We start from the raw sequence: 22,207 nt of genomic DNA, 5'->3' as shown, positions 1-22,207 counted from the left end.
ATCACTGGTTCTCTCTCTGTGTATTTTCTACTAATCTCTATATTTCAGCAGTCACAAGTCAGGTCAGGGACCGAGCGTATCTTGCACCATACCAGTGCAAAGGCTGTATGTGGTTAAAGTTGTAATACATTCATTGTGTTATACGAAGAAAATGAAAAGAATTAACCTAGGGCCAAAATTTAGATATCACAAGGTAGAAGGCACAAAAAAGGGGGGTAACCCCTAAATGGTGAATATCATAGAGAATAAACAAAAAAAGAAAAAAAAATGCCATTCTACCTGTGTATGATTTACTGAGAAGATTATAAGCTTTAAAAAAAAACTTTTAATAAATAAATCTAAAATAAAAATATATCAAATGACATGTAATGAAATTGAACAACTCCCTCCTGACAAACCTATACAAATTAATAATCTATCACATGAAGAGACACATGCTTTAAAAGAATTGAGATCAAACCCCAACCTCGTAATTAAACAATCTGACAAAGGAGGTAATATTGTACTAATGGAAAAAGAAAAATACATTGAAATGTGTATGGTCCACCTTTTTGACACCTCATGCTATGAGAAGCTTCCAAATGACCCTACTGCTTCATACCTGAAAACTCTCAAGTTGTTACTTACTGAAGCATGAGATAGTGAGATAGTGAGATAATCTCTCAAGATGAGTTTAAATTTATCTGTCCAAATAACACACCTGTGGTAGCGACTTTTTATTGCTTACCCAAAATTCATAAAAACAAAAATAATCCACCAGGAAGACCAATAATTTCGGGTAATAACTCACTCACAGAACAAGCGAGCAAATTCATGGAGAAAATACTCCACCCATTTGTATGTAATCTTCCATCTTATATTCAGGACACTAAACAGACATTACTCACTCTTGATAATCTCACTGTCCCCCCATACACTCTCTTCTAGCAAGTATGGATGTAGTATCTTTATACAATAACATCCCTCACAAAGTAGGCCTTGAAGCCACCCAATATTTCTTAGAAAAATCTTCCAAAATCACAGCGTCCCAAAAGGATTTCCTTATGGAACTATTGAACTTTATACTAACTCACAATTATTTTGTGTTCAACGGCACCTACTGCCTGCAAACTAGGGGCACGGCCATGGGAAGTGCTTGTGCCCCTAGTTATGCTAATCTGTATTTAGGGTGGTGGGAAGCCACAATTTTGAAAAATACGTTAGACAGGATTTGATAAATTCATCATTAGTTGGCATCGTTACATTGATGATGTCCTGATATTTTGGACTGGCTCAGTAATACAGTTCGAGGAACTTGTCTCGATACTGAACATCAACACTATTGGCCTACAACTAACTCGTGTCATCAGTGAGGACAGACTAGAATTTCTGGATTTGGTTATTAATCTATCCCAAGGGGGTGAAGTAGATACCACACTTTACAGAAAACCTACTTCGTGCAACAATTTCTTACATTGGAACAGCCATCACCCATACAAACTGAAGGCATGCATTCCCTACGGGCAATACCTGAGGGCAAAAAGAAACTGCTCGAAAGAAGAAACCTTTATAAAATAAGCTAAGAACCTAAGGCTTCGCTTCAAACAGCAAGGCTATCCAAACAAAATCCTTAAAAAGGAATTCCAACGAGTCTCTAGTATGGACAGATCAACTAGTCTCAAAGTGAAGAGAAATTACAAAGTGAAGGATACTAAACCTACAATTAGATGCATAGGCACTTATGATCAACTATGGAATCCCATTTGAAAAATCTATGCAGACAATTGGCCGATACTCACCCACAACAAAGAGGTGGCCACTAACCTTTTATATTCCCAAGTATCACAGCAAGACGAGCTAACAATCTGCGTGACCTGCTAGTTCATAGTCATCTTGAACCAAAACCATCACCTAAGACATGGCTACAAGAAACAAAGGGAATTTTCAGATGTGGGAAATGTAAGGCATGTAGGTTTATCAAACCATCAAAATCAGTCTTATGCACCAATACGCAGAAAACACATCTGATTAATAATTTTGTTAATTGCAGCACCACAAAAGTAGTTTACATCATTACGTGTAGCTGTAAACTACAATATATAGGAAAAACCTTCCAAGAACTGAGAAGGAGAATCCTACAACATGTGAATTCCGTCTCAAACCTAAACATTTCCACTCCTGTCTCCAATCACATAAGGAACTTCCATAACTCGGATGCATCTCCTCTTACGTTTCAGGTTTTAGAACGTATCCACCTGAACACTAGAAAGGGTAATTTTAATCTCACCCTATTAAGGAAAGAATCCAGATGGATACCTGAATGTAAGACCTTATCCCCTATAGGACTAAATGAAGAATTAAATTTTACCCCCTTAATTCACAAATAAATACATAATTATTCATTATCAATATTAATTTAGGTCTATTACAAACATTCTCTTTCCTAAAATCTTAAAATCCTAAAAACTTTTATAAATGTTACATTTTAGTCAACAAGTTTGGGAATCCACTAATATATCTGCTCTAATCAGTAAATAGTTTAGCAGATAAACGTTGCTATGTTCGTCCAACTAACTATGTCACTATTGTTAACCACATATAAGTTAAAATAATGACATTACTGTCATATTGATAACCACTGTTACTTACACTTTTCCACTTTTTTTTTATATAATTAATCATTTTAATATTCAGTAAAAAACCATAAGATTCAGGTAAACATAGGGTTAATTAGTCAATTATTTCTTAATGGTTGAGATTCCCTCCCCAAGCTACTATTGGTCAGAATCCTGATAATCTCCCAATCAATTGAGAGCTTATGATTTAAATACTCCTATACTTGCCTGTATCTGGTTCCCCTCTGATGAGCTTCACTGGCGAAACGTGCACGTCAGGGGCTCTGGACACATACTGACACATTATTGGTGTCGGCACCCAACTCTCTGCTTATCAATTGCTAAATTACCGACATAAAGTTCTTTCATGTCCAGCATCTCATGAGTGCATATTGGAGACTCTTAACACTAATTTAAGTGCTCTGTACATACTTTATTTCTTTCTTTTTCCTTTATTATGTTTATGGGGGGAGATTGATAAGACCAGGCATTTTTATTAAGGGGTGCCCTCGAAGGCACAAGACTCAGGAATCTTTTTTCTATATGCCTTCCTCTGTCACTGTCTGTATTTTTTCTACTACCTAGGCAACCTGGGTTTGCAAACTGTTTGCAAACCCTCTCTTTACACTTTGACCTATTATTTAGATACAGCTAGCACTTAGGCTACTTGTGTGACTTTTAACCAGTTAACTGCTGCCTGTCAGCAGTCCTTCACAGGTGAGCTACTACTTTGTGCTCCACTGTGGTCAAGCATAAGATAACATCATTCAGTGCAGGCAGCCGTTGTTACACTAGAATATACTGCTAGGTATCTTGCAGAAAAAACAGAGCCAGGCCAGCAACCCCTTATTTTTCACTTCATTGCTTGACAGAAACCTTTATTTATTATCAATATGCTGCTATGATCTAGGCAGCTTTTGTGATATTTAACTGGCTAATTGCCGTCTGTCAGAAATCTGTCTTAGCTGAACCATTATCTTTGATCTTTCTGAGGTTAAGTACCATAGAACGTTATCAATTATTGTATGTGGAGTTAACCCATGTCGCTAGTTATACGATCATGTAGGGACTTACTTATCCATAAATCTTTTAGCTATTGACAGCACTGGTTTAGCAGTCGTCTTATCTCCCCCCCCCTCTTGTTACAGCTATTAGTGATATTTAATACAGTATCACCTCTATTACTTGGGAATACACTGATGTTATATTATAGCAAAACAGTATTGCTTCAGCATTCGTGTTGTGTTTACACTTTTACAGCTTGTATAAGTAGTCACAGAGTTTTACTCGCTGTATAGTCTCCACTCACTCCTGCTGTTCATATTATTATTTTTCTTTGATATATTTTTATTTTAGATTTATTTATTAAAAGTTATTTTTTAAGCTTATAATCTTCTCAGTAAATCATACACAGGTAGAATGGCATTTTTTCCCTTTTTTTATTTATTCTCTATGATACATTCATTGTGTTTCATTTGTCCACATTTGGCCCAAAGAATTAACCTTGTTAAAGAGGATTTCTTACAAAGTTGAGTGGCTTAAAGTGTTCATTTTAATGTAAACTGTGTTTAACTCTTAAAGGATAGGGCATCTGGTATTGTATACAATCTATTTTTTGACAAGGCTGACTTAAAATACATTGTCTTTCTTTAGAGTCTCATTCAGTGAAAAGTAATCCTGCCATTTATGGAAAATCAAATACACTGTCTCCTTATGTAGATCATGGTAAGTAAAGATCACCTGCAACAGTGGACCATAATGAATTACCCTCAGCATTGCCAATGCAAAGTCATTGATTGTATAACACGGATTTAGTGCTCCTATTGCTGCAATGGACACATCTGCCTGTATATTACGTGTAACAATATTACACATTTAAACTCAGTAGGCAATATAAAAAAAACACTGCTTTGTCCTTGAGTAGTGCCCCTCTATAATGCATGGCCTAGTTATCTTGCTTTCCATTGGTCACAGTGACTGAAGGTTCCATAATGGACTACAACTCTCTGACTCATGGGCAATAATCATAGGTTTGGACAGCAAGGGAGATTTGTAAGCCACGGTGTACACGGAGGACCTCATTGCACAATAACTTCCAATAATCCTTAATGGTGCCCCTTAAATGTGGGAAATTCATAGTAAGTAAAGTTTACTCCCCCATTAGTGTCTTAATGTGTAGCTCATAGCCAACGTTTTCTCTCTTTCATCAGCTCCTCACTTCAAATGATAAACTTAGATTTTTGTACTAAAAGATAGAAATTGATAAACACAAGCTCTTACGTAGCATTCTTCTGGTGTATCTAGATTTACATTCTGTATGATTTGTGTTTACAGACAACACTCAGTATTTGAGTGCAACTGATGGAATATTTAGGAGACCATCAAAGGGACAGTCTTTGATCAGTTATCTCTCAGAGCAGGATTTTGGGAGCTGTGCTGATCTGGAAAAGGTAAGCTTTCTTGCTTGTAGTCTGTCTTTATTGCACATTTGACCAGTGCCTGTGCAACGCAATAACCATAAACCATAGCAAAATTGCAATGCAATTACAATTAAACTACAACAAAATTACATATAGATTATTTCATTTATAATATATAACCATCTAGACTCAGGGTCTCATTTTTCGAAAAAGATCAATATATGTATCCACTGTATCATTGAGGGCCCATGTTTTGATACTCTAATCCTGTCCAACTTCTTGAAATGTTGCTTATAAGAAGGAGGCTTAGGTTTTGGGGATGATTCCTAGTGATTATGTCCTTTAATGTGGCTTATGGCAGTGGTTCCCAAACCAGTCCTCATGGCCCACCAACAGTCCAGGATTTATGAATTTCCCTGTTTTATTCCTATGGGGATACTATAACAAAACCTGGACTGTTGGTGGGTCTTGAAGACTGGTTTGGGAAATGCTAGCTTATGGCATTTTTTTTATCCAACTCCTTCCACAAACGTCTGATGGCTTTTGGTTACAGAAACAAATTTATAGAAGGTGTAATATTTGGTTACCTTTCTTTCCAGGAAAATGCTCATTTCAGCATTTCGGAGTCTCTGATTGCAGCCATTGAGCTAATGAAGTGTAACATGATGAGTAGGCAGCTTCAAGAAGAGGAAGAAGACAGCGACCGTGAAATTCGTGAGCTGAAACAGAAGATCCACCTGCGCAGGCAACAAATACGAACTCGCCGGACACAGAGCAGCTCGGGAAATGAAGAGTCGAGCAGTAAGAAACTTAAAATTGGACATATACACTGTGTAATGTTTATTCAGAACAGATCCAACCATGTTCAGTTTTACTGTAAAATCTGGAGTTGGTGCTACAACCAGGGTTGTTCAACATTTCTCATATAATTTAAAAAACAAACAAAAGTGAGATGACCCCAGGCCATTGTATTTTATTACCTTATTTATGGCTGCTTCTCTTTTAGGCATGGGTGTAACAGAGAATGGGTCACAGATAAGTTCCCATGACTCCACACAAATATCAGACTCTGGCTCAACAGATGAAGTAGATCAAAACGACATCAAAGGTATGTTGCCCCTGCTGTTACAGATTAAGGAAACTTGCACAAGCTTCACAGTCATGCAAGATTCTGTGACTAGACTAGCTCTCACCCAAATGGGTGTGAATGTTTGGAATATGTATAAAGTAAGTGTTGTTCTAATGTGTGGAGGTAAAAACATAATGACTAAGTAGGAATTAGTAGTAGGTAGATTTCCAGGCAGCAGAATGTCACATGGCCAAATAAGAGCTTGATGAAACTATAGATAGTACTGCTACAACTCTTATCATTTAAACACATATATTAATAACAATGTACCCCTCGTGATCCAGGCAACTTCTCAGAAACAGAAGGTCTGCCTCTCTAAAATACTTGGTCCTTATGGTTTCTTCTTGTTTGTACTTTCAAATTATTGGTCTATGCTGCACAGGCCATACATGCAGGTTACAGAAATCTAAAAACTGGCACACATTTCCAGCTGTTACATACTACATGCAGCTCTGTCCGCCCCACCATCTATTATATTCTAATTTCATACATATATATATATATATATATATATATATATATATATACGCTCAGTGTCTCTCTCTGATTCTGAGTAAGAGGTAGCTAGAGTTCTTCATTATAGCTACAGCGAAATACTTATTTTAAGGTGATCTATTGAGTTGTACTTCAAAAAAAGCGAAAATCTCTGCTTCTGTGGGCTTTCTAAGAGTTCAGCTGAAGGTATTGATTTTTTTTACCCCCTTGTTTCAATATGTGATAATTCCCTATGTCTAATTTGTAATTTCTGCAATGGTGTCCGTTCTTGTTCAGATGCTGACATTAACAAATCCTCAAGCAGCAGGCCCGTCCAGAGCTCTGAATCTATGTGAGTACTGTGTACACATATTTATTTTATAAACCTTTTTATCTATTTGAAGTCAGCTATATTGATAATGACCACTGCAATCTCTTGACCAAATGTATGTGACCACATTAATGTTGAAGAAGCTGTTGACTAACTTTCAAGGTGGAATTTATATAATTATGTCTTCGCAAAACTGATTTAAGGAACTCTGTGGATTCCGGGACCTTGTTCCTGATTGGAAGTGTGGTTTCCTATTGTTTGTCACTTACTAAATAAACCAGCTATGTCTTGTATAACATTAAGTAACATGGCTTATAAAGCGGCAATGCAAACATCAGTGCAAACTAAAAGTGGTCATAAATGTACAAGTAGATCTAAATTCTAAAATTGTCAGAAATTAATGGAGGTTTTAGTTTGACACCTGACTTGGTCTTTAGACAATCTGCAGCCTTTATTAATCACTTTACAGTTATTTTTAACACACAAACGGTTTCTCAGGAAGCCTGGTAAAAAGAAAAAGAAAAGAAAAAAAAGCAACCCACAAATAAGGTGTCTGCTGCCTGTAACATTATTTTGGTTATTATTTTGGTTATTAGTGCCAATACTATGTATGTTATGTTATCACAGTACTTGCATATATGCGCACACACACAAATATGTGTTCTGATACTTTAGTATCCTGTAGTTGATCTCAGCCAATTCAACGCTTTTCCACAAATAAGCATTGGAAGACCAGTTCTCATGCTCACCAATCGGATGGTGTCTATAAGACCATCTGAAATATCTGTGTTTTACATGGCTATTTTGTAGCTATCAGTATGACAGCCACTACAGGCATTTAAATCTTGCACTGTAAACATTGCTGTTCCTGCAGAAAGGCATTGTTTGCAATTTCAGAGTTAAAACTACAGAGATGGCCGTCATACTGATAAAGTGGTGTGGGTGTTTTTTTTTTATCTTTGCTAGTACTACATTTGTTTCTTTGGTGCCATTTTCACTATACTCCACTTTGAATTCTAGTTCCCTCTGTACACTGTTGATTTAAGCACCAACCTTGAGTTCACATGTCTGCCTCTATTGTATATGTTGAAAGAGCACCTCTGGCATCATAAAACGTTTATCTCAAGTGGTAGTGGTGCCTGGAGTCCCTTGATGCCATCTTACCTTCAAGTCATAAACTGTTTAATTGGTTTCAGACAGAGGTAGTGTACCTAGATTCCTGTCACCCTGCCTCTTATTTGGTGCCATTCTATTGCCACCTCCAATTAGTGCACGAGCAAGTGCCTTCGCATTACCCGGAGAACCAGAGGGGGGTAACATGAATGGGTACCTGGGAAAACTGCTTTAGGGAACTCCAGGCATTATTATCACTTCATAGGGTTAAAGTGATTATGCCGCCCAGAGCGTTCCTTTAAGTTCAAACCTTTTTGTATTTAATTTCCTCTTGGTATGTGGATCATTCTCTACATTTCTGGTGCATGTTTTTGTTGTAAGAGATAAGGATATACAACAGATATCAGGAATAAAATTGCACACCGTTATCAGTTATGTGTATATTTTGTAAAGAAATCCAGCTTCCAGTTTTCTTGTAGCTTAGTGTGTTTGGTGTGTTTGGATGGTGCGACAGTGCTCCACACTAACGGCAATAAATAGTTACACTTCCAGTCATGACTGTAAAACAAACCTGTGCCTCTGGCAATTTTTTAATTGTCAAGTTATTTAGTCTTACATTATGGTATATTCTGATTTACATAATGTGTTCTGATTTCCAATGCTTCCTGCTTCATCGCTACTTAAACTGTTTGGTTCATCCACTAAACCCGGAATAGGGGTAAAACTAAGAAAGGCAATAGCAAATATTAGACAAAAATAGCCAAGCAGAAATAAATAGCGGAGATAGAGATGTTTTTCATTTTGTGTCTATTTACCTGAAATGTTCAATTACCTTGAACGTAATGAAAATTTCACATGTTAGTGTATAATCTAACACAGATTTGTGCTGCTGTGGTGGGAATTCATACTTACTCTGCATTGTCATTGTGATGAGAATTCAAAGTGAATGCCAAGTCTAAGGTCTAAATAGCCAAACTGGATACATTCTCTAAATCAGATGTGCTTTCAGGTCAGCTACTCTGGCCTTAAAGGAACACTATAGGGTCAGCAACCCAAGTATTCCCGACCCTGTAGTGTTAAAAAACACAATCTAGCCTCCCATTTTCCTCCTAAATATAGTAGAATCTTATTTTTATTCCAGTCTCCTGCTGCTGGCTCTGCCCCTGATCTGGTTGCTTGGATGACTTCATCAGAAGTTATTGTCTCAGCCAATCAAGAGACTGTCAAGGAAACAGATCAGGGGCAGAGCCATTACAAGCCAAACACAGCCCTGGCCATTCAGTATCTCCTCATAGAGATGCATTGAATCACTGCATCTCTTGGATGAAAGTTCAGTGTCTCCATGCAATGTGTGGAGACACTGAATGTCAGGAAGCACCTCTAGAAGCCTTCTGAGGAGTTGCCAGTGGAGGTATCCCTATGGTGTAATATAAACACTGCCTTTTCTCTGAAAAACATACCCCATATTGAATACCCTGGATTGTCTACTTTTCAAAAATATATGGTTTGATGGGGTAAATTACATTGTCCGGCTTCAAAAATGTCCCAAATAGGAAAACTGGAATGCGCACCCTCCAAATAAGGTCTTTTAGCACCCAGAGAACCTGACGCACCTATACATGGGTGGTATCACTGTACTTGGGAGATGTTGCTGAACACATATTGGGATGTTCTTTGGCAGGAACTCTTAAAGTTCTCAGTACATGTATTCTTAAATTGCTATGTGTGTAAAAAATAAAATAAAATCACCATTTTTTTTTTCTTCTTAAATTGGGCATAGATTGGTGGTAAAATGGTTGCATGAAAAGAGTCAAAATATCCCAAGTTTAATACCTTAGGTTGTCTTCTTTTAAAAAATATATACATGTGAAGGGTTATTCTGGGATTCCTGACAGATATCAGTGTTACAATGTAATTTGTGATAAATAAAAAAAAAAAGGTTGGGAAATAGCAAAGTGCTACTTGTACTTATTGCCCTATAACTTTCCAAAAAAAAAAAGCTAAGAACATGTTAACATTGGGCATTTCTTATCTCAGGACAAAATGTAGAAACTATTTAGCATGGATGTTTTTTGGCGGTTACAGATTTTGGTGGTCAGAGTTAGAAAAAACTTTTTTTTTAATTTCATCATATTTTATAATTTTTTTATAGTAAATTATATGATATGATGAACATCATGGTATCTTTAGAAAGACCATTTAATGGCGAGGAAAAACTGTATATAATATGTGTGTGTACAGTAAATGAGCAAACTGTAAGAAAATTGAAAAGCGGTCTGGTCACTAAGGGGTCAAATGTTGAATTATTTTAGAATTCTAATTTTAGTGACTAATCCTGGTTAGATAAGCTCTTGATTCACAACACCTATACACAAATATTCTCTTTTTCACTCCTGATATTATCTTTTCCTATATTTCTGTGTTTTTACCTTTAGATATAAATGTTCTAGAGAGAATTTCTGTTCCTACCTCTGCTACTAAATCTGCAACTAATATTTCCCTTACTTTCAGTGGTGTAGCCATGAACCCTTCCCCACAGGTGTGCTGCTTTGGTTTTATTATGGACTGTCCTCTGTTTACTCATCACATCCAGTGAGTGTGGAGCCTGCATTGTAAAACTTGCATCTGCAACTGAATCTGTAGCTATGCACTTATCTTGTCCCAGTGGCATTTTTGCAGCCTGGCATAATCCTTGTAAGGCAGGGGTTCGATACCTCGCTTATTACGGCCATTCTGACATTGCCATTGAAAGAGTAAAAACAGTTCTCTGCCTCTATACCGGACAATCCAGAATTAAAGGGACACTCCATGTAATCTAACCATTTCATCACATTACCAAGGGGACTCCAGACACTATAACCACTTCAGTGAGATGAAGCAATTAGTGACTTCCGTGTCCCTTTAATTCTGATGCCAAGCCTGTTTCTTTCTTGTTCTAATACTTTGCATGTGTCTGTCTTTACTCCAGCTGCCTGTATTCTCTCTAGGATTTCAGTTTTGAAACCTTTGCCTTTAATCTTTACAACGGCACTCCTTGCTGGTTTCAATCTTCTAACCAAATGCAGCCTATAGTGTTCCCTCTACTGATGACCTGCATCTATTTTCCTACTGTCTTGTTACCTTTGTTCTGTGCTTGGGTAACATAGCATGTGAACACCGTACATTCACAGATCCAGTGGCCTGAATGAGCAGCAGCGTATTAAGAAACCAAAAATTATTAAAGGACACTGTAGGCACCCAGACCACGTCAGCTAATTGAAGTGGTCTGGGTGCTGTGTCCCTTTTGCACCTAGTGCTGTAATGTAAAACATTGCAGTTCCAGAGAATTGCAATATTTACATTGCAGCGCTAAGTCTGCCCTCAGTGGCTGTCTAACAGACAGCCACTAGAGGCACTTCCAGAATCGAAACGGAAACACTTGACATCCTCACGCTCCGTATAAGGCATGAATAAATGCTTTCCTATGGGGAAATCCTAATGAGAGCGCGGCCATTGCCGAGCATGCGCATTGTGTTTCCCCCCGCCAGTGAAGGAGTGTGGGCGGATTCAGGTAAGTGACTGAAGGGGTTTCAGTCCCTTCAGTGCCGGGGGGGAGGGAGCATTGTAACAATCTATAGTGCCAGGAAAACTGCTTAGTTTTCCTGGCACTATAGGATTCCTTTAATGCTTACAATAACATAATAAGGTGGACAGACATTTTATTTTTGCATGAGCTTAGTTCATTAGGTGTATCTGAATGCTGCATTCATGATGAAGCTGGTAGTTAAAATATATAGCTCATACGGGTTGTATGTTTTTTTTTTTTTTTTTTGTATGTAACATTCTCTTCCCAAGTGTTCTGTATTTATCTTGGTAAACTGTAATTTTTATTTTGGTGCACAAAACTTGATTATATTGGGTTTGGTTAGATGTGAAAGATTTGTGTTTAAAAATAGTTAAATGTAAAATCATGGCTTTGGGACAAAAAACGCAGGCATTTAACATAACCATTTTTTGCATCATGTTGCACCAGCTCTCCAGTTTTACTTTTTCTTTTTTTTTTTATATCTGAACATGTCTGATTATTAACCAAAAAGGAATTGGGGCCCACTCATCAGTGCGATATTATTACTAATACTCCATCACTTTAATCTGTAGATCTTACTCCTTCCTTCATTCAAACTCCGCTGAAGCTGTGGCCATGGGTCTCCTGAAGCAGTTTGAAGGAATGCAGTTGCCGGCTGCCTCGGAGCTGGAGTGGTTGGTACCAGAGCACGATGCACCACAGAAGGTATGTCTACCAGGAAGGAGTCCTCTCTCATGTCTCCATGTTGGAAGAGTGCACAGAATAAAGGAGATACAATGACATTTAGATTTTATGGGCATCACAGTTTATAATAATTAATCAGTTTAAAGAGGAACTCTTCCTTAAGTGAAATTAACACTGCTCAATCTGTCATTAAAATGAGTACCAGGTCTGGAGTATAGATGAGGAATGAAGTACCGTTACCTTCATTTCTGTGTCCAGGCGTGCTTGGGCATTTCCAGAAATATGTCATACAACTTAGGCTTCAAATAAATGTTTTTGAATTAGTTCTTCAAGTGAGATAATAATAGGATTTAATGTTTTTAAAAATATTTGATATTTGAAATATTTGATATATTTTTATTTATTTAAATTGTATATATCTATATATATATTTATATCAACAATAATAAATCATGGCCTTAGTTGAAATACAATTGTGTTTCCGGTGATACAAAGTGGAGCGCTAAAAACATGTGCAGTTTTCCTACCATTATTAAAATGATATATCACAGATATGATATGATATACATTAAACACATGGAAAGGAAAAAAATAATTTATAGTGCAGATGGTAATGTACATAAAATTTAGAATAAATGATGATGGGGTCCACTCACATGGGTCAGAGGCTGTAACTACTGGCTCAGTCAACAGCGCTTTTATGCCTTTAAAGGGACTCTCCAGTGCCAGGAAAACAATCCGTTTTCCTGGCACTGCAGGTCCCCTCTCTCTCCCACCACCCATCCCCGGTTGCTGAAGGGGTGAAAACCCCTTCAGTGACTTACCTGAGACCCCTACAGATGTCCCTCGACGGTGGTTACGGGTCGCCGCCGCTCCTCCTCTTCATTACGTCAGCCGCCGGGGGAGAAAGATCCCGCCCGCCGGCTGAGGAGACCTAATGCGCGGCATGCGCATTAGAGCTCTCCATAGGAAAGCATTGAAAATGCTTTCCTATGGGGAATTGAGCGACGCTGGAGGTCCTCACACAGCGTGAGTACGTCCAGCGACGCTCTAACACATAAAACCTGTGCTATAAAGCAGGAAGTGCCCTCTAGTGGCTGTCTAGTAGACAGCCACTAGAGGTGGAGTTAAGCCTGCAAGGTAATTATTGCAGTTTATGAAAACTGCAATAATTACAGTTGCAGGGCTAAGGGTAGTGGGAGTTGGCACCCAGACCACTCCAATGGGCAGAAGTGTCCCTTTAAGGTAGCATACCACCTCCCATCGAATGGATTTCCAAATGTGAACATAGGGAAAGAAGGGGGGAAAACTCCAATGGCATAGTATATTCTAACTTCATATAAAGTATTGCTTACATTTCTTGAGCTCACCTTGTTCAGAGCCCACAAATCCTGCCTCTGGGGTTGAATACCTGTTGCCAATTTGGGGGCTGGCAAAAACCCTAAGAGGACGACCTCTGGAACTGCAAACCGCGTAGGACTATAAACACTGCTGGGCAAGTTATAAAAGGTTCAAACAAATAGAAATAATATATATATATATATATATATATATATATATATATATATATAATATATATCTTAAAACAATTTAAATAAAAGCAATTAAAGGAGTGATCATTCCATTCTGCACAATGCCTTAGTTTGGCTATGTGAAAAACTTAAACATGATTTTTTTTTTTTTTTATATTATTATGAACACAGTGTTAAATAATGTTGTAAATTAGTAAAGCCTACAGTGTCTCTTTTAAATTACTTAGTCTGCAAAAGTGTTTAAAATAAAAGCTTAAAAAGGCTTGTTTCATTGCACCAGTTCCTCTGTTTGTGATTTGGAAAGTATTTAATTACATGTATATGGACCTTATTTCTGTTTGTATAGTATGCTGAAAGATTATATTGGTAATTTCTCGATTTCATTACTTAATTCTATAGCGTCTTGCTAAATTCAATTTATAAAACACTAGCCTTTTTACTGCTCACTGGGTAGGGTGCTGTTCGAGTGGATTAGATTAGAATTTTTATTATCTTTATACTGGTTTGTCTAGTCATTTATATAATGACTGAAAAGTGAAGCAGTACCAAGAATGTTAGTATGTTAAATGGAGTAATGCTGACATCAGTGACAGAACTAAGGTAGAGGAGAGGGCCATGGTGCAAGAATTTCTTTTGGGCCCCATCTGTCGTACAACTCACACAATGCTTTGCCAGCTGTGGATCTACAATTTGCCAAGCATTGTAGGGTTGTATTTGGTACTGAACGATGTTTGTGTGTTTGAAAGTAAGCATGCTTTTGTATTGTGTGTTGAATTTGGGGGGTGTAGTGTTTGTGCTTTAACCCCTTAAGGACACATAGCATGTGTGACATGTCATGATTACCTTTTATTCCAGAAGTTTGGTCTTTAAGGGGTTAATGTAGGCATGCATTTGTGTGTAGATTTGTTTTTTGTATGTATAATGCTGGTGTTTTAATAGAGAAGTGTGCTTGTGCGTAGTGTTGGCATTTGAATGTTGAGATGTATGTGCATATATATACACACACACTGACACACGTGCAGATATACAAACATGCTGGCCAAACGTTACACATTTAAACACCCTTCAGTTTTCTACCTTTTGAGTTCTTGTAGGGTTCCAACCTGCTGGCTGAGGCTGTTATTAGTGAGACACTATCTCTTGAATACTCCCTCCCCCTTTCTGCCTTTACCTACCTTGTGGCTCCATGTCTAGGAAGAAGCAACTAGCTCTCACTCCCTCTCCGCACCAGCTGCCAATATTAAAGGGGCAGAGTCGCAATGTTAAAGCAGAACCATGTCAGTGATGAAACATGCCAATAGGGTGGCCCTAAGTGCATGTGCCATCCATTGGGCCACCTCACCATGCGGGCGGAAATGGGAAAACATTATATACCTTAATTTCTTTGTCCAGGCATGCTTTCAGTGGAATCACTGCTACATCACATTGAACATGAATATTGGTTTAAATCAAATGGTAATGAGGAGATTTTATTTATATATAACATTATTTGATAAGTATCTGGTCGGGCATGTAAAATTTACTGAACCCACATATTTCTCATTTGAAATAAATATTTTAACAGCCTATAGAAAGTTTTTCAGGCCATATTATATTGGTTGGTTTCTGGAAGAGATATGAGGAGGTGTATTTTCCTGTGCATTTACTGTGTTAATCACTTGCTGGTTTCCAGACATGCCATCGACTCCACAGAAAGCTCTCTAAAATATCCAACCGACTAAAGAGAAAACAACTTTGTAGAAAGCTGAAGGTGGTATGTTCAGCAGTGTGGAATGCATGGCATGCCTTAACTCTTTCACTGCCAGAGAGCCCTGCAACATTTTGCTTTGCTTGTTCAATACGATAGATCGCAGACCCCTTTGGCAGTGAATGGTTTTAACTCGCTGATCTCTCAGACCAGATGTGGATTTTAACCAGTTTGTTAATGTGGTAATATATTGGGCAGCCATTGAGCATAGTCAGAGATAGAATTTGACAAACAGATTACCTGATAATTGTCATTCGCATTTCCTTGTTTCCAGCTCCTGCCAATCCCAGATTCTGTGCCAATTTCTCCAGATGACGGGGAACATGCAGACATTTACAAACTACGTATCCGGGTTCGTGGGAATTTAGAATGGGCCCCTCCGCGACCACAAATCATTTTTAACATCCATGCAGCTCCCACGTAAGTCGACAAGGCATAAATTTTGTCTCAAAAAATAAATAAATAGTTTTCTCTACTTACTCATACTTTCTGTAATGTTTTCCTACAGGAGGAAGGTTGCTGTGACCAAGCAGAATTATCGATGTGCCGGCTGTGGCATTCGAATAGAGCCCGGTGAGATATGTTCCAAATAGCTTTCCCCCCCCAACCCTTCTCTCAGGTGTAGCTTTCGCAATCCTTTACCAAACTGATAAGGTGTGAATAGAATTTTCCAAAAAATTAACCGGACAACCTCCACAGTCTGCTTCTATTTTTACGATTATAAATGGATAACTAGCACAATTACATACCACGGTCCAGAAATGTCAATGTCTGTTTGTGTTTTTCGGGACAGAAGAGACTGCATGTTGTCTGTGAAAACGCAATGAGTGAGATTCAGAAGTGGTGCTGATGGTAAACAGGATAGTGTTTGATTAATAACCATGGAAATTGATAGAAACATAATGTTGGTTTCCTTGGTGATTGCATCCCTCTTCGCCACTATCGCTAATGACAGCATGTTTGCAATATTGTGTAGTAGTGTGATTACCACAGACATAGTTGGCCTTAATAAATGCCTGATACACAAATTTTAAAGTTAAGGAAATGTAGCACTAGGTAATATAGAAAGCTGTGTACATCATCTTTTTTGCATTTTTTTTGTCTGTTTTTCTGAATTCTGTGTGTCCATTTTAGATTACATTAAAAGGCTCCGTTACTGCGAATACTTGGGAAAGTATTTTTGCCAATGTTGTCATGAAAATGCCCAGTCTGTCATTCCTGGCCGCATCCTGCGTAAATGGGATTTCAGCAAATATTATGTTAGTAACTTTTCCAAGGACCTTTTAACAAAGATCTGGAATGACCCACTCTTCAACCTGCAGGATGTCAACAGTGCTTTGTACAGAAAAGTGAGGGCCCTTGAGCAAGTACGAGTAAGTATCATCGTTTTATAATATACTGTGTGCTTAGACAAGGTGACGTGTTGATTTGCTTAGCGACATGACTATTGCTTTCCTTCACAGCTGCTGAGGATCCAGCTGGTGCATTTAAAGAACATGTTCAAAACATGCAGACTGGCCAAAAGGTGAGCAAATCTATCACGTTCAGTTCAGGGGTAGAGTAAACACCAAGGTTTTTACGCCACACATCTTTTGCTAAATATATTGAAAGGGGATGAAAACCAGCTTTGTATCGTGTGGTAGCAGCTGATGGCAACTTTCATATTTAATCATAATTTGTGTTCGTTTAACTATGCACTGCTTTAAAAAAAATTTTTTTTCTAAATATAACAAATCTTTTCTGTTCATTTCATTTTGATGTGTCAATTAAAATGGTTTCTCTGTGTTGGTAGCGTTCTGGAATCCTATGACACTGTATCTGGACACCTAACTGAGGATCTCCACCTGTTCTCCTTGAATGATCTCACGGCCATTAAGAAAGGAGAGTTGGTTCAGCAGTTAGGGGAATTAGTAAGGCTTGGCACTGTACATGTGGATAAATGCATGGTAAGTAATCTATCCCATATTTATACGGTAGCTTTTGTCCTATAAATGTCAAGTCTTTTTTTATTAAAGCTAGGCATTTTGTTGTTTTGCACAATTTCAATATCTGTGAAGAAACATATGATGGGGATACATCTAGACTATGTAACTGAGCTCTAATCATGCACTACGTACAACATTTGCCTGGCAGTATGTAAAAATTAAGTTTGCGTTTTAATTTTTCCTATGTATTTTGTATGGAGTGTCCACTTATTTGCCAGATTCTTGATATCCCAGTTGCTATTTTCTCAACATATTTTTAAAAATAATTTTGTCCCCTGTTTTGTAGTTGTGTCAAGCCAAGGGCTTCATTTGTGAATTCTGTCAGAATGAAAATGATGTGATCTTCCCATTTGAGCTGAATAAATGCAGGAGATGCGAAGGTAAGCTTGACTGAGAACACATCTGGTCCCTTCTCAACAAACCGATTTATATTTTTAGCTTCCATGAGATCATATTGCCTCATTGCATAATGCTTTTGTGCATATTTAGATGTTTGCTCCTGGCACATGCCACAAAAAGCATTACACAGCTAATATTAGATTATTATTAGATTACTATTATTGGTATGTGTGTGTGTATATATATATATAGAAAGCAATGATTCAGAGCACTCCAAAGGACTTGTTTGAAACAAACTTTATCTGTGTGAAAAGATCGACGTTTCGACCCGCAGGTCTTTATCAGGTAGAGTGCCAAATTTCGAATTTGTTTATATATATATATATATATTGCCAGCTTATTCCGCAGCGCTTTACAATAAGAGGGGAATTTACCAAATGAGACAATAACAGAAACAATAGGTAGTTGAGGACCCTGATCAAACGAGATTAGTCTAGAGGAAGTGGGGTATAAAAACACAATAGGAAGGGTATTGAGAGAGACCACAAATAGACATGGTGGGATAATAGTAGAACTTGAGGTGAGAGTGGAGAGTGGCCCTTTAGGAGAGAGCAAGAGGAAGGATTGGGAGATAGAAGTTACTCTTGGAGGCCATTCGCAATCCTGAAAAGATGGGTTTTGATGGACTTCTAAAAGGATGGAAGATTAGTGGAGAGTCTGACAGGGGTAGGCAGGCTGTTCCAAATAAAAGGAGCCACCTTTGAGAAGTCTTGCTGGCGTGAATTTGCAGTAAGGGTGCAAGCAGCAGACAGGAGAAGGTCACCAGTAGAGGGGAGAGACAGAGAGGGCATGCCTATGAAATCATTGAAGAAATGTAAGAGGGGCTAGAGTTGGTTAGAGCTTTATAGGTAAGAGTATTTTAAATTGACACCTGTAGGGTACAGGAAGCCAGTGTAAGGATCGACAGAGGGGTGATGTGTGAGAGGAGCGACTGGAGAGAAAGATCAGCCTGGCAGCAGCATTCATCACAGATTGTAGAGGGGACAGTATGGCTTCTGGAGAGACCAATTAGGAGATGATTACAATAATCCATGGGAGAGATTACTAGGGCATGAACAAACTCCTTGGTAGCATCTTGCTTAAGAAAGGAGCGTATGCGGGCAATGTTTTTAAGCTGGAATCGACAGGTTTTAGCAACAGACTGGACATGAGGGGGAAAGGTGAGGCCAGGATCAAACATTTCACCAAGACAGCGAGCTTAAAAAGGATGGGGTGAGGCAGGTTTTGTCAACGTGCAGGGAGCAACAGACTGTCTGCTAATGTATTGGCATTTCAACTGCAATGTACTGATTTCTTCTGTAGATGCTGCAGTAAACTGTTGGTTGATATTTACTTGAATATCAGCGCATTTTGTAATTTACTCCCAATCTTTTGTCTCCAAATGTACAGAATGCAAAGCTTGCTATCACAAACACTGCTTCCGATCAGTCCAGTGTCCGAAGTGTGAACGCCTGCGAGCAAGGAGAGATCTGCTAGCCACACAGAGACTACAGTCCTACAATTGTGACCAGGAGGATCTGGAGGAAGATACACTGAATGAACAGGGGACACACTGACCGTATCAATATGGCCATGTTGATGTAGCAGGGCTAAATCATGAGTCAATTGCAGCAGCCACATTTTGAGCTTTACTCATGCTTCAGTAGCTTGTAACCTTGCATTGCTTTCCAACAAATAGAGGGAGGCTGTATGAACCCACTGATTGCCAAAACATGTGCATAATATATTGCTGTGCTCATCCATCCGACAGAGTTAAAGGTTCACTCCCAGTTCGTGCACACCTTTTCCTCATTTGTGTTGTATGTGTATTTTTGTCCAAATTCTAAAACCTCTAATTAATAATTCCACTTTGCACAGATTTTTTTCTCTTCTCAGCCTCTACCAAACTGCATGTATATCCAAAACAAAACGAATGGCTCAGCAATGTAGTGCATTATACATTATTCCGTCATATGCCCCAATGAAGCAACCCACCTGAAAGGAATTATCTTTGCACTAACCAGCAGACTACAAAACACTATCCATTAAGAAAAAAAACCCCGTCATTCAAGATTTCACCTTCCGTCCTCTGAAACTGCTTATTTCTGAGCTATTTTCCATGTTGCACTAAAGTAAAATGCAAAGCAAATAGGGCAGCTGGTGCTTGATGGGAAGTATCCTCTTTCCAAAAGATGGAATTGTGTTACCACAGGGTAACTTGTTCTATCTAATACAAGACATTTTCATGTGACGCTTCCTCTGTCGCATGCTTGTTGTGTACCATGCTATGTTGAAAGCTGGGCAAAAGAGGCAACTTAATTGGCTTTAATAATAGTTAAGAATGGGACAGTTTGGATACTGTGGAATTTTTCACTCTCTGTAAATGACTTAAAAGAACTTCCCACATAGTGGTCCACACTTTAAACTGTAATCAGGAAGGTGGTGTGGGGGTTAAAACTGTGATGTCCCCATTGTCATTGCACTAAGATGGGACTTTGGCTGTGTCAGGAATTCCAGACATGGATGAGATGTATTTCATTGCAAACTCAAGTGTAACAAAGTGTTTAAGTGCTAACATTAGACATGCCATTGCAAACATCCTATAGTGCTGCTGCTGTCTGACTTGCCTGCTTCATGGACTACAGGATATCGATGATGGAAAATATATGCAAATTTGGGACACAGCCTTGCCTCTTTGGCCGCAAAGACTTAACTTGATCAGACTGACAGGAGCAGGAGTGTTGTGGCTCTCATGACCTTCTGTAGTATTGCACTAATGTACTAAATGATTGTATAATTAACAATAGTATTGAATGTCCAATATATGAAGCCACGTATTCTCTGGTGCACAAGTGTCTGCACAGTATACATTTCTTGCAGATGACCTTGGTATGGAGTGTTTTGGTCTCTTTACTTATATATCTTATCTAATTGCACTTTGATAATCTGTGTTTAAAGTGGTATATTTATCTGGAGCCTTGCATTGTGCGCGTAAGTATGGAAAGCTAATAATGGAGTGTTCTCTTGATTTCCATTTTTTCTACTGTATTCTGACTAACTATTCGTTGGTATGAAGGTGCAGAGCTCGGCAAAAGCTTTCTGACAGAGAGAGCAGCACTTTATTAATGAAACAGTCCTTTAAGGTTTTGCCAAATAGATATCAATGTATGTCAGTCAATACTCCATCCTCTGTTTGTCATTTTACACTCCATTACTGATTAAAAAAATATATATGTATATATTTATACAATAATACATTTATTTTTATTTTTTTGGTTTTTAATTCGATTTTGGGAGTTGCACTTTCACATTCCTAGTTTGATTTCCAGCATCTATCTTAAAGGACATCATTTATTTACACAAAGTTCGGTGATACCACTGAGCCTTTCTTTTTGTTTTGTCAATGTATCATAGGCAGCTACTTCAAACAATGAGAAGTATCAATCGTGAGCTTTGAATGCTGGCATTGTTGCTCACACCTATGGCACTCTAACAAGGTTATTCACTAAAGTGTGTACAGTTGGGAATTTCACAAATGTGGCTAACAATTAACTTTGAGATATTCCCCTGGTCAGGTAGTTTTACTTTAGCTATTCTGGTCTAAATCCTAAAGTTTCATTTGATTTTCTAACGATTCACACTTTAAAAAAAACAAAAAACTGAAAGTTCAAAACATTTCCTAGAAAGACAGCCAAGGGTTTTTGCAAGGAATAAAATTCCTTGTATTACACACAACTGCAGACTCCAGCCAGTTATCGTGTTAGTATGTTAAAACATGTAAATGTATTGTGAAAATGATTTGTAAATACTAATTGTTCACGTACTAAAATGTACTACATGATGTCAAGGCTTAAGTGCATCGGCCTTCTGTTGCACAAAGAATTGTAAATCTAATTCCGTCCAAAATAAAAGTATTAAGTTAAAAGCGCGTCTGTTATATTTGATTACAGTCACAGAGGTGAACTTCAGGCAGAAGTTGATGACACTTGATTCGCCAGTTTTATTTATTCAAAGATTTTATGCACTTAAAAGTACATTTATTATAGTGTTTTTTTCCCTACACAGTCCCTCCAACTTAAAATAAATTACACTACATAAAGAAAATTCACAGGTGATGTGTTCTAAGTTCCAACCTTCCACACTTTTTGTCAACAAAACATCTCTTCTTAAAAGGTATACGTTAAAAAAAAAAAAAAAAAGTCAATATGGCGACAGATCAATTAACCATTTTACTTGAGGGTTTTGAAGTTTGCTT

General features: G+C 38.0%; 1 protein-coding gene across 4 annotated transcripts in view; it reads left to right on the top strand.

Moving 5' to 3' along the window:
* Window positions 1-21,163, top strand: part of RUBCN (rubicon autophagy regulator) — a 38,660-nt gene extending 17,497 nt beyond the window's left edge. For 2 of the 4 annotated variants that reach the window (XM_063442821.1, XM_063442820.1), the window contains 14 exons: window positions 4,248-4,319; window positions 4,929-5,044; window positions 5,614-5,815; window positions 6,021-6,122; window positions 6,915-6,969; window positions 10,573-10,653; window positions 12,199-12,331; window positions 15,864-16,009; window positions 16,098-16,162; window positions 16,724-16,962; window positions 17,053-17,114; window positions 17,382-17,535; window positions 17,861-17,954; window positions 19,363-21,163. In XM_063442821.1, the coding sequence (XP_063298891.1) occupies window positions 4,248-4,319; window positions 4,929-5,044; window positions 5,614-5,815; window positions 6,021-6,122; window positions 6,915-6,969; window positions 10,573-10,653; window positions 12,199-12,331; window positions 15,864-16,009; window positions 16,098-16,162; window positions 16,724-16,962; window positions 17,053-17,114; window positions 17,382-17,535; window positions 17,861-17,954; window positions 19,363-19,529 (1,688 nt within the window). In that variant the 3' untranslated portion in view covers window positions 19,530-21,163. The remainder of the gene's footprint in view (window positions 1-4,247; window positions 4,320-4,928; window positions 5,045-5,613; window positions 5,816-6,020; window positions 6,123-6,914; window positions 6,970-10,572; window positions 10,654-12,198; window positions 12,332-15,863; window positions 16,010-16,097; window positions 16,163-16,723; window positions 16,963-17,052; window positions 17,115-17,381; window positions 17,536-17,860; window positions 17,955-19,362) is intronic. The other 2 variants (XM_063442823.1, XM_063442822.1) reach the window with 1 other exon arrangement.
* Window positions 21,164-22,207: the final 1,044 nt, after the last annotated feature.

The sequence above is a fragment of the Pelobates fuscus genome, chromosome 2 (assembly GCF_036172605.1).
Source record: "Pelobates fuscus isolate aPelFus1 chromosome 2, aPelFus1.pri, whole genome shotgun sequence".
In the NCBI taxonomy this organism is placed as follows: Eukaryota; Metazoa; Chordata; class Amphibia; order Anura; family Pelobatidae; genus Pelobates; species Pelobates fuscus.
This window is presented reverse-complemented; position numbering and strand designations above follow the sequence as displayed.